This window comes from Belonocnema kinseyi, chromosome 6 (assembly GCF_010883055.1).
Source record: "Belonocnema kinseyi isolate 2016_QV_RU_SX_M_011 chromosome 6, B_treatae_v1, whole genome shotgun sequence".
Taxonomy (NCBI): domain Eukaryota; kingdom Metazoa; phylum Arthropoda; class Insecta; order Hymenoptera; family Cynipidae; genus Belonocnema; species Belonocnema kinseyi.
In genome coordinates this window covers 104,927,857-104,941,642 of record NC_046662.1, presented here as the reverse complement: position 1 = coordinate 104,941,642, position 13,786 = coordinate 104,927,857, and the positions used below count along the sequence as shown (strand labels likewise).

General features: G+C 32.8%; 1 protein-coding gene across 1 annotated transcript in view; it reads right to left on the bottom strand.

Moving 5' to 3' along the window:
• LOC117175531 overlaps positions 1–11,031 on the bottom strand; it is a 36,987-nt gene extending 25,956 nt beyond the window's left edge. The window contains exons 1-2 of the mRNA XM_033365238.1: positions 10,956–11,031; positions 8,740–8,847 (exon numbers count right to left, since the gene is read on the bottom strand). Coding sequence (XP_033221129.1) covers positions 8,740–8,847; positions 10,956–11,031 — 184 coding nt within the window. The remainder of the gene's footprint in view (positions 1–8,739; positions 8,848–10,955) is intronic.
• Positions 11,032–13,786: the final 2,755 nt, after the last annotated feature.

Genomic DNA, 13,786 nt, shown 5'->3' with positions numbered 1-13,786 from the left:
AAGTTCTGATTAAAAACCGACATAAGGGTACAGTCAGTGGTTGGCTTGATGCTGGGTCTACAACTGGTACAGTACTGATACGTATTACTGGTTAAATACTGACACAACAGTTTAACTCACGGTTGACATCATAATGTTGTACTACTGTATTAACCTAGTACTGCAGATCAGTACAGAATTTAAATATCATTAGGGCATTCAGCCTTACCGCGCCAGTAACAACAGTATATACTGGTCCAGTATTGTGAGTCAGTACAGAACTTAGTTATCATTAGGATTTTCACCAGTGCCACGCCAGTACCAACGTTATTTACTGGCCCGGTACTACAAGTCAGTACATCCCAGGTGGAAATGTCGATAGTGTGCCGGAGTTCACCACCGGCGCAGTACTGGCCCAGTACTGTCAACCAGTACAGATAGCCGGTAGTTCGCCCAGTACTGGGAGAATGTTGGCTGCACGACTGGGACGATGCTGTGCCAGTAAAAGAGTTAAAAAATTGTTGTTTTAACTTTTCTGAACTGTAGCTTTAGTCCAGTCAATGAAGGGTTTGAGAAAAAAATTCGTAAAAGTAGAATTTTTTCACAGATACTTTGTCAGTGGCTTTATAAAGTTATTGTGGAAAGTCCTCAAACATATGTGTACGGCAAAGTGTCGAAATTTTGGAAAGTGTTAAACAATAACATGTTTTTTAAAATTACTCGAAAACTGTTGATTTTAGGTCGAACATGGTGATATGGATAAATGTTCATAATTTTATAGTACACGAAAAAGGTTCTATTTATTGTGGACCTATTCTGAACGGATGCGCTACGAAGTTGGAATAGTTGCAGAATTCTTTTATTTCTGAACAAATAAAATAAAATCTGAAATATCCTGGAAAAAACGTCGGAAATATATCAGGCGATTTGTACTGGAGCAAATGCAGGTTCCTGTTAGCACAAAAAAGGTTCTGCCTATTGTGGACCTATTGTCAACGGCTACGCTATGAAATAGAGTTGTTTCCAGAGTCAGATAAAATTTTTACAATAAATGGATAATATAGTATATAAAATTCTAATTATAAAAACGTCCATAAAATATTTTTTACATATTGTTTACTATTTTGAATTAAATGTTGAAATATGAATTTTTGATCACGATGTCGATTGGAGGGCCCGTTTCATGTCAAAGGGGTCGGATTTTCCACCAATCACAACGCACTTGTCAGTGATTCTCAAATATCTTCTTCTGTGTCGATGTTTTATTTTGTTTATGTGCACATCGAAAATAGAAGTCGCAAAATATTGTTTAAAAAATGTCAAAGGAGGATTTCGTAAAAACCAATAGACAAAATCTACCGAAAATAGATATATATTTATATTACAACAGGAGCAAATCAAAATAGTCTGAATTGAAAGCAGACCGCGGCCTAACCTCATTATCATGAGTTTCGCATCGCCACGTTGATAGATAATTATGAGAACATCTGACTCACGTGACACCCACGTGACACCAAATTGAATAAGTATTTTACCGCCTTCAATTTTCAAGAATTTATTTCTGTTGAACGACACAATAGAAAAAAAAAAGTTATAATGCACCTTCGATTCAGATTAAAATGATTTATTACAAAATTATTTTATCTCAAATCGCGAAACAACCCTACTGGACTAAATACACAATTCTTTTATTTCTGAACAAATAAAATAAAATCTGAAATATCCTGGAAAAAACGTCGGAAATATGTTTAAGGGGATGCTTTTGAGATGAAACTTCTTGCAAGTGTTCCTCCATTTTCACACAATACATTTTCCAATTTTTAGGTAAGAATAATAATATTTAGGGCCTCTTTTAAAGTTTTAAGCAAGTAAATTTCAAAATTTAAGCTATGATATCGGAAGCAGCGGTGATTATGAGTCCTAATGGCAGCAATGGGAGCGGGGGCTAGAACGGTTACCTCTTTCGATGATATTGAACCCTTCGAAATTTTTTTGCTCACTTTTCACGACAATAGTCTTGGCCTTCGGGTGGCCGTGACGTCACTGCAATGCAGGTTCTCATTCATGAAAACACATTTTTCTTATGCTTAAGGTTCTGCGAAATATATTTGAAAGTTGTAAATAATTGGCTTTTAGAAAATGCGCATGTAATAATAATTGTATAAAACTCATTTCTAAATAATAAAACTATTCATAATTGAAGCAATGTGGAAATACGGGGACTGAATAGTTTTTTTGGTGAAAATTACACTAAGTATATGCTTAAAGGGCCTATCAAAAGTCCTCTGCTGAATTATATATGCAGTCAGGAGTGGTACCAATGTATATAAATTTAATTTGAATTGATATTTGGGTTAATTAAAAGGAACAAACGAATTCGGCTTTAAAAAGGAACCACATCAAATTTTTCTTCAGCCCTCAATTGAACAATTTATAACGTTTGTCGTCTTTTTAGATATTTACAGAGTATTTAATTAATATAGTTCTGGAAATAAAATCTTGGGACTCGGATTTTAAGATCAAAGATCGTTACCCAAACTCAGTTAACTTTCAACATAAAATATGTAAGTCTTATTTCGAACGGTAACTGTAAGATGAACCATCTTTCGCAGAAATGCAAGTGCAGATAAACTCGGAAAATTATGTACCTGATGAGGTGGGAGTAAAGTCAAATACAATGAGATCTGCATGAGTCAAAAATAAAAGGCCACAGCATCCCAAACTCAGTACCAAACGGAATGGATTTGTAAGTTCATCAAGTTCGAGTGACACAACGCAAATATTTCGAGTATTAAAATTTCTTATATCTGTGATTATTTTAATCGTGAATAGATGACGTATTATCAGCGAAATTTAAATACTGGCCACCGTACAATTGTAAGGTAAGTTCTGTAATTCAATGATATTTATTCTATAAGTTATAATATCAAAGTATTTTAATAAGGTGCTAACTTCAGCTTTATATGGCATACATCTCATACGCGCTATATTTAATTCAGAAATATTATTTCACAACAATTTCAATGGAATACTTTTCGGAATATTGATTTAAACATTGAATGAAATGGACTATTTACTATTAACACTAATTTACCTCTTCTGTGAAGATTATGGCCAATTTCTTTTTCTTTTCTTTTTTTTTTGTATATACTTACAGAACCTTTTTTGTCGATAAATCAACTTTTCTCTTGAACGTTCGTTTCTTTGGATATAAAATTGATACTTGTTGGTATCAAAGTCATATTTTTTGGTTGACAAGGAACTGTTTTTTTAACAATTAAACAATTTGGTTGCAAATTTAACCCTTTTCGATTCGAGTTTAATCTAGTTTAAAAAATTAGCCTAGTTTCAAATTTGTTTTTTCTAAAAGTCATATTCTGGGGTCGAAAAATTAACTTCTTTCCTGAAAATTCGTGTTCTTGGATACAAAATTCGTCCATTTAAATTGAGAATGAACTTCTTTTTTGGTGGATTAATTATCTTTCTTGCTAAACAATGAACTATTTTTGTTTGAAATTTATCTTTCAGGGCTTCAAATCCTGCATTCATATTTGACCGAAAAAGTCTTAATTGACAATTACAATTATTTGTTCACAATTTAATTAAAATTAAATATTAATTAAATGGAATGAATTTGTCGGAAATTCAAGAATTTTGTTAAAATTCCATTAACGGAAAATATTCTTTTTGCCTTGAAAGTTCAACTGTTTTGCATGTCCTGGAATTTAGATCCGCAAACTTATTTTTCCGATAAAAATGAAAGTTGTGCTAAATTGTGCTAGGCTTTGGCTTATTTATGTAGTGAACGGTTTTTTACAAATTTTTTAATTACGGGCATAACGTTTTGAAAAACTTTTTTTTTTGAGATCCGCAACTTCTTACTACGCACTCAACAGTTCCCATATTAAAACTCAACACGTAAAACACAAAAAACATAAAAGATCCAAAAATAGTCAAATATCGAAAACATAAAACTTGTGCCGAGATGCGCTCAATAAATGCAGTCCTTAATCCCTCTGACAAAATTACGTAAGAACAAAAGTTGTCATGTTAAAGCCTAAAGTAGAAAAATTAAAAAAAGAAAGAACAAAAATAGAAATTATGAACAAAAATTGTGCTGATTTGTGTTTAAAAAAAGAAGTGTTTCGTAATTTTAACAAAATTACGTGAGATAAATAATTCTCATATCAAAATTGAAAACGTAAAACTAAAAAAACATATGAAACACAAAAATAGGGAAATTTCGAAAAAATAACAATTTTGCTGAATTCTGCTCGGCAAACGTAGTACTTATTTCCTATCACAAAATTACGTGAGATCAACAGCTCTTATATTCAAACTCAATGAGAAAAAACCGTTCTTCTAAAATTGTGCCCGTAATATTTGATTTTTCAAAATACCGTTTACGGCACAAATAAGCACAAGTCTAGCACAATTTAGCACAACTTTCATTTTTTCTAAACAATAAGTTTGCGGATCTAACTTCGGGGACATCTGTTTTGGCTGAACATACAACTATGTGGTTCAAAATTAATCTATTTGGTTTCAAGTTCCACTATTTTGTAACAGAATAGGGTTGTTTCGCGATTTTAGATAAAATCATTTTTTATTACATTTGAAACTCATGATAAAGAGTCATGTTAAGAATCATGATAAGAGTATTTGTTAGGGATTATGTGACAAAAAAAGTTATCCTGTTGTAATATTTGGTTTAAGATACAGTAGTATGTTGAAGGAAACCAGCAAGTGAAATTATTAACACATTTTAAAATCGTGGATATTTTCGAATTTTTCAGTAAACATCACTTCATTTTAGTACTTTTTCAATGAATCATTTTTACATACTTAGATTTTCTCTATTGGTTTATACGAAACCCTCTTTCGACATTTTTTAAACAATATTTTGCGAATTCTATTTTCGATGTGCAAATAACCAAAACATCAACACAGAAAAAGAGATTTGAGAATTACTGATACGTAAGCTGTGATTGGTGGAAAGTCCGACCCCTTTGACGTCAAAAGGGCCCTCCAATCGACATCGTGAAAAAAAATGCATATTTCAACATTAAATTAAGAATAGTAAATAATATGTAAAAAACATTTTATGGGCGTTTTTATATTTAGAATTATATATATAATAAGATCCATTCATTGGAAAAATGAAACCTGACTTTGGAACTGTTTTCGTATTTCAAATATAACGAATTAATTAAAAAATGAATTTTCTTCTTCAAAATTAATATTTTCAGGTTGAAAAGTAGAATACTTTGTACGAAACTTGTTTGTTATTTTAAATTCTCATCTTGAAATTTTTGTTTGTTCATAATTCTACCATTAGCTTGCAAATTGTATTTCTTGTAGAATAATAATGTTTACGTATAAAAAGCTCACTTTTTTGTCGAAGATTCTTCTTTTATTAGCTACCAAATTCAACGCTTCGGTGCATGGTTCAAAGATCTGCTTGACAATAAAGTTTCTCCTTGGAAATTTTCAATTACAGGTTGAAGGCTTTCGTTTCCGGTACCGATCGCGAAAAAACTCTTTTTTGTCAAGTGGTGTATTTTTGGCTTTGGTGAAGGGAATAAGGGTGAGTGGATGCAGAAAAGCCAGAGAGTGTGGAGATCGAGTGTAAAGGAGAAGGGTGAGTAAAGGCAAAGGTGTGAAGTGTGAAAGTGAGTGGTTTGAAGTGAAAATTTGGCGCGTGTGAAGTTGTTGAGGTTAGGAGTGGAAAAATAGATGTTTAAAAAATTGGAAGCTCTCATTAAAGGGTTTAGGGAGGAAACAAGAAACAGATTAAATGACATGAATAAGAATATGAATAGGCAGGAAAACGATGTGAGGGAGAATTGAAAAAGGTCAGAGAAAAATGGGAAGAATGGGATAAACGCTGTTTAGGTAAGCTAGAGAGCATTGAGAATAGACAGAGAAAGGTTGACAAACAGAGATCTAGAGAAATAAAACAGTTGGAAGAACGGGTATGCAGTCTAGAAATTAGAAATGAGCATATGGGGAAAACAGAGAATTAGGAAAGAGTTAAAGAGAATGAAAAGAACGTCCGAAGTGAGAATGAAAGATTGAAGAAAAGACTCAGTGAGATCGAAAGAAGATTAAAAGGGCAAGAAAGGACAAGGAGGAAAAGTAACATGGTAGTTAGGGAATTAAAAGTGGAGAGTGAAACAGGAGAAGTGGAAATAAAAAATCTTTTGTGAGACATTAGAGTGCAGGTAAGGGTAGAAGGAGTCAAGAGAATAGGAGGGACAAAGGAAGGAAAAGAAGGAATTTTTCTAGTAAAAGTGGGGAGTGAGGATGAGAAAATGAAAATTATGGAGGGAAAAAAATTAATGAGAGGAAGAAGGGAAAGAATTGAAGAAGATCTGACATGGAGGGAGAGGAAAAGGAGATGGCAAATAGAGCAGAGAGCTTAGGTAGAGAGAAAAAAGGGCCTTGTGGTGTGGATAGGGAGAGAAAGGTTATGGATAAATGAGGAGGAATGGTGCTGGGATGAAGAATTAGAAGAATTAAAGAAAAAAGGAAAAAGTCTTGAGAAAGGTAGGGGGAAGAGAGACGAAAAAGAGTCTAGAAATGAATCAGAGGGGTTTACAAACGGCAAAGGGGAAACAAAGTGAAGAGGAAAGAACAGGGAAGGGAAGAGAGAAACGTGAAAATATCATTCTGAAATGTATCAGGTTTGAAGAACAAGAATAAAGGATTTTGAGAGGAGTTAGAAAAGTGGGATGTGATTATGATGAGTGAAACTTGGGCAGATGAGAAGGACTGGAAGGGAATAAAAAAGCTGTTACCGAAACGTTATGTGTGGACAATGCAAGAAGCAAGAAAAGAACACGTTAAAGGGAGTGGCATGGACGGCATGGTGTCAGGGGTGAAAGAAGAATTAGCAGTAAAAGGGAGAAAAGATGGGGATATGGAGGAAAGGGATAGAACAATGGTAAGAAAAATTATAATTGAAAAAGTAGAAATAGCGGTGGTGTGTGTATACAAAAGAAGAGGGAAAGAGGAAGGCTGGAGAGTAATAAGGAGGTGGATGGAGAAAAGGAAGGAAGAATTGGTTTTAATAGAAGGGGACTTAAATGCATGGACTGGCTAACAAGGGGGAGGGTTATGGGATGAAAAATGTAGGCATATATAAGATACTCCAAACATAGAGAGACGGACAGGGAGGGGAGGAAGTTACTAGAAATAATAGGAGAAACACGATGGTTTATATGCAATAGGAATATGAAAGGAGATGAGGAAGGAGAGATCAAATTCATAGGAAAGGAAGCAACAGTAATAGACTACATCTTGGCTGAAGAAAGAATGCGGTATATGATAGGGAGTATGAAGGTAGGGAATGAGATAGACATAGAGGAGGAGCTAAAAGAGAAAGGGAAAGGAGGAACGGTTTTGGATAATACAAACTATACTCTCTAGCATACGCGGGGATGTAGTTCTATTAGCAGATGATGAGAAGGGTATGAACCGAATGATGAGAATCTTCGAAGAGTATGTGGGAACAAAAGAGCTGACGGTGAACGTAGATAAGACAAAGGTAATGTGCTTCAAAAATAGAAAGAGCAAAATAAATTATGTTTGGAAGATGAACAGACAAAAAGTGGAAATTGTGAAAGAGTTCTGTTACCTAGTTTTTTGGTTTGAGGCAGAAGGGGGAAACGAGCTGCAGGTGATGAAATGAATTGAATGTGCAAATAAAGTAATGGGCCAAGTATGGGGTATAGGAAAGAGAAGGTTCAAGTACGATTGGAGAATGAGGGTCTGGTTGTTTGATGCGTTGGTGTGGGCGGTGTTGTGTTATGGTATGGAGATCTGGGGATGGAAGGAACATAGGAAAGTAGAAAACATGCATGAGCGATTTCTGAGGTGGGTAATGGGGGTTAGCTGGAGTTACCCAGCATATATGTTAAAAGATGAGTTAGGAAGATAAAATATGGTTACTAGACAAATTAAGGGAGCCTGGAAGTTTGAAGAGAAGCTAAAAATGGGAGAGGGAAGTAGAATTGCAAAGAAAGTTTCGGCGAAATTCGGAACAATGAAGCGAGAGGTAATGTGGGAAATTTAAAATGGGAGGAAGAAAGAAGAAAAATGAGAAGGGTGTGTAATATTCGAGAAGGGCTTATGGAGTGGCAGGACATAGAGTTAGAGCTATTAGTTAAGCAAGGAGAAGAGAGATGACAAAGATTATAGATTTGAGATACAATAGATGGTGTATGATGGTCAAAGGATTGACGGAACCAGAATATCTGCAAAAAATAAAAAAGAAGAAAAATGGAGTAGGGTTGTACGGTTTAGAATGGGAAAAGGAGTGAGAGCATGAAGATATTGGATGGATGAAGAGGAGAATTTATGCAGAGTATGTGGATACGAAATGGAGTCATGGGCGCATGTATTAGACAGATGTACAGGAGAGGAAGAGGGGCAGTTGAGTGTGGATGCGTGTGTAAGATGGATCTTGGATGGTAGTGGACAGGGAGTGATGTGAATGAAGAAACTGAAAGAAGTAAGGAAAGTAAGTAGCAATGGAGTAGGGCAGAGCCAAACGGGTGATCCTGAAAAGGGATAGTACAAAGCGAAAATTGTATATCACTACTGTTACTATTGTTTATTCTACGTAATGCGAAAGAGCACAATATAAGTAGTAGTTAAGTTAGACTAAGGATGGAATTATAAATATATGTACAGGGAGCGAAGGCCCTCAAACCCGTAGAAGGGAGAGATTAAATACATACATACATGCATACATACATTTTCGGGTTGCATTTTTTTTAATTCTTTGAAAGTCCATGACTTCGTGCTGACATCGAAAATATTTTGTTACAGATTGGTCTGTTCTTGTTGCATTAAATTGCTTGTCTGTAACATACAAATATTTTGCGTTTTAGTTGATAATTCGACAATGTTCATCTTTTGTATGCACATATTGTTCCAAATTCCTCTTTTTCGTTTTTAATATTTACTATTTGGTACAGAATTGAATCATTATGTTTAAACATTTATGTTCTTTTAGATAAAAAATTAATTTTCTAGTTTGCAAATTCATCTTTTAGGTTGAAATCTCCACTATCTCGTTATATATTCATCTCTTTCGTTGAACAAGCAATACATCTCAACTTAATTTTTGGATAAAACCGATTTTTGGTTTATGAAATCAACTTTGTGGTTAAGAATGGATTTACTTTGTACAGAATTTGTCTACCTGGTACACAATTGATCTTTTTGGTCAATAATTATACATTTGGTTGGAAATTTATGTAGTTTGTTGAAAATTCATCCTTTTTGGCAAAAAATTCATGTTCCTGTTAAAATATCAACTTTTTCCTCATAAATGTTTGTATTTTGGTTAAAAATTAGTGTTTGTAAGTAAGAAAAATGTCCTTTGTTGAAAATGCAACTATTTGGTCAGAAATTTATTTGTTTTACATTTATATCTTTTGTTCTAAATTCATTTTTTCTGTCCATTGTAGAAAATTAATCTTTTTAGTTGAAAACTTATCTTCTTTATTGACAACGCAATTATGATATTGAAACTTCAACTTTCATGCAGAAAGATGGTCTTTATAGCTTGGAAAATCCAGTATTTTGTACAAAATTCATGTATTTTGTGGAAATTTATTGCTCGCAAAGTGGCAACTAGACCGGAAATTTTATCGACCAAAAAAAGAACAAGAAATCACCGGGAATTTAATTAAAACAACTGGGAATTTATTCTAAATGTAGTAAGATTCCAGTTCTTATTATATTATTAATTTTAATCAGCAATTTCTTGAAATTATTTTTTAAATCTGAAATTGAACTGTTTCAGTACAGAATTGAAATATTTTACTGAAAGCCTTTCTTCTATTATTAGGAATTATATTTTGAACGGAAAATTCAACTAGTATATTTTTAGTTAAAAATTTATCTTTGTCAGATTAAAAGAATCTACTTGGTTGAAAATTTATATTTTTTATTAAAAAAAGAAGCCATTGGTTTGAAAATTGATGTACTTTGTGAAAAATTCGCTTTTTTTGTAAAAAGTTAATCTTCATTATTAAAAATTTATGTTTTTGGTAGGTATAAAATTCAACAATTCCACTCGAAAATTCATCTGTTTTTTTTTTAAATTAATTTTTTAAATTAAAAGTTTAACTAGTACATTTTTGGTTGGGAATTGATCTTTTCGAATTAAAAATTCCACAATTCCTCTGAGAACCTGTCTATTTTAATTGAAAATTCAACAGTTTCGTTAAAAATTGACGTATTTTGTTACAAAATCTATTTGTTCTTACATTTTAAATGATTTAAATGATTGGTAGGAAATAACATTACTTAGTTGAAAGTGCAACTCTTTTGTTCAACATTAATTTTTTTAGTGGAGGATTCATAACTTTAATCGAAAATTCACCTCTGGTTGAAAAATGAGATGTTTTGATAAAAATTCGTTTTTTCTTTGGATGAAATAGAATTTTTTAGGCTGAAAGTTTATCTAATTTGTTGTAAATTTGTTTCTTCTTTGATTGAAAACGTTGAAAGTAATGATTTTTCTAACCTAAAAAATATTACTCTTATTCCAGTTGAATACTCCATATTTTAGTTAAAAATTCATCTCTCTGGCTAAACATTCATTTTTTAACTCAAAATTGAATCAATGTTTGGTTCGAAAATTATATTTTGTAGTTGAAAAATCGTCTTTTTAGTTGAACATTTATTTTTAACCTAAAACTGAATTATTTCAGTTTTGGTTCGATTTATTATATTTTTTAAAGTAAAAATTAGGTTTTGTTGTTGAAAATTCAACTCTTTCGGTTAAAGATTCATAATTTTCTTAGAAAATTTATCAGTTCGGTTGATAATTATTTTATTTTTAACTCTCTTCGATGGCTAAAATGAGCGCGCCTAGGGCACACGAACGTTTGTTCTCCCGCTTCGCGCTCGATAATGTATGTAAAATGTATTTTACTGACATCGATTAAACTTCTTACAATTAAAATTCTTTTGAACTTCATTCTGCCACACTGAGGATCTCGAAAGTGGTATTTTATTTGATCTTTTAGTCATTATGTACATTTTACCAAATTTTTTCGTTATCCTGAACATTTTCCTTTTTGTTGATTATGCAGTTCTATACTGCTATAACTTTGATATGCTTTCTTGACGAAAATAAAAACTCAAGAAATGTAGCTTACCGAAACAGCGTCTCACTATTATTTTATTTTCAGGAATTTTTGCTCATAAAAATTATAGCAAAATGAATAACATGGGAAAATGCTTGATTTGCAACGTGCTGTTATCGACTGGGAAATTTGTGAAGCCAACAGATGCAGCATTAAAAACATTAAAAGTAATTAGTGATCGTAGAGATGATGGTTTGTGGCATAAGCTATTAGGTTTAAAAAACGTTTTGCTTCACGTTAGCTGCAGAAAACATTACACTCGCGAAAGTAATATAAGAGCAGCACTAAAGGAAATAGATGTAAATATTGAAAATGAAGAGAAAAATGATATAAGCTCAAGATCAACTGAGGAAAAAATCATAGAAAAAAATTTTTGTTCTATTGAAAGCTTAACGAGGCCGATTATATGAGATTAGACCAAAAAAAGGAAAGTCATAAACGTCAACCCATTTCCTATGTATAATACCATTCTTTCAGAGACAGCATTATTGACAGGGCAAAAGAAATTAACACTGAAAGTGTACAAAAACTTATAGCGGAGAGATACGGAGACAACATTATTTTGGGCTCAAATCAACATAAAGGAACTGCCATCTGCTTTCTGAATTAGGGTCACAAAATTTTAACAGAATCGTGGTACAAGGGAAAATGTGCAAATGAGGCTGACGAAAAGCAACGGATTGTTTTGGCGGTTGCACAAATTCTTGTGGAAGATATTAAATCGAAGCAATTTGAAAACGATGTGTATCCAGCATGTGCAGAATTTACTAGTGAGGTAAAGACAGCAATTCCAGAAAGATTGATGACTTTCTTAACAGCTCTCATCATATGAAGAAGAAAGGGTGATTTGACAATATTAGAAAAAAAGTGTGAAATAATCGCTCATGCTATAATAGCAGCTTTGAGGCCGCGATCATTTATTTCCCCATTGTGGTTGGGTGTCGCAGTATATCTGCATAAGAAATTTAAGTCCAAAAACATCTGAAATCTTTTATCTAATCTAGGATTATGTTCATCTCATCACGATGCAGTCAACTTTCAAACTTCTTGATTATTTTCTGAAGAAGTGAAAATAGCAGAGGGCACTTCCACTCAGTTTAGCGGCGACAATGCGGATTTTAATTTGGTAACACAGGATGGATATAGTACCATTCATATTATGGGTATTGTGCAATGCATTACACCTGCCTCAGCCTTTAGTATACTGAAGACTATCCTAAAATTAAAATCACAAGCATGATCTGAAAAGATAGCAAAAATTAGTAAGTTTCTCATACAACCTTTTTTCAAACAAAACGGAAGTGGATTACAGGACATTGTCATGATTGACCTACGAAATTCGATTTCTTCTCAAGAATACACGGAAGCACCATCATCTACTGACTTGCTGTGGATGTGTGGAAAGTTCTTGAACGTTCCAAAAGGTCCTGGTTGGAATGGATTTATGCAAAAGCTGACAGAAAATGAGCCTTTCGAGCGTTCGCGGGTTCTATACCTTTCCTTCGTGGATCTACCTCCTAGAAATTACGACACAATAATGACAGTGTTGTGGTCAAAAGCCAAAAAGGATGAACACATCGGCCGGAAAACGACTTTCGTTACGTTTAACCACCCTCTATATATGAAAGCAAAAGACATAACTGCGTCAAAGAAAGAAGATCCACTACTGTCAAGAATTGTTGTCAGGCTCGGAGGTTTTCACATACTGATGTCTTTTCTTGGATGTATTGGAGTAATTATGGCCGGAAGTGACCTAAAAGAAGTATTATGCCTCATATACGCACCAGGAACAGTTGACAAAATGTTGACTGGACACTCGTACTCGAGAACCATGCGAGGACATTCGTTAATTTATTTAGCTTTAGAAAAAATGTTACTTTCCAAACTTAAGTTTTTCTTCCCAAGAGATCTCCCATGTTCATGATTTGTTGAAAGACTTTGAAGAAAGTAGTCTTGATTTTCCATCAACTAAGAACGATACAGTCTTGACGGCAATATCCGCAAAATTAGTAGATAAACTCGTCCTTTTAGCAGATAGAAGCGTAATCTTTTTCGTTAAAAAATTATTTGTTTTGTAGGAAATTCAAGAGTACTGTTTTTTTAACAACTCATAATTTATCTGGCCCAAAAATAACTATTCAGTTAAAAATCGTCTGTTTTGTTGATAGAAGATTCATCTGTTGTGTTGAAAATTCAACTATTTGCTCAAAAATTCATATTTTTAGTTGAAAATTCGTTTCTTTTTAGTTGAAAATTACATTTTTATTTGAAAATAAATTAATTTGGCTGAAACATCGTTTTTGGTTTGTTTCAAATTTACTTTGCTATCGGCAAATTTAACTATTCAATATTTCGTTTGTAAATTTATATTTCTTAGTTGAAAATTTATATATTTTATTTGAAACTATCTTTTTTGGTAGAAAATTTATATTTTGGGTCTAAAATTGAATTATTTTGTTGAGAAGTCATTTTTTTGTATAAAAATGGATCGGTCTAACTAAAAATTTAATTCCTCTATTCTTGGTTAAAAAATGATTTATTTTTTAACAAAAAATTGTTGTTGCAAATAAGTTGTTTTTTAAATATTTACTTTTATAAAAGGATAACTTTTCGAATTTGGATTGAAAATAATCTTTTTT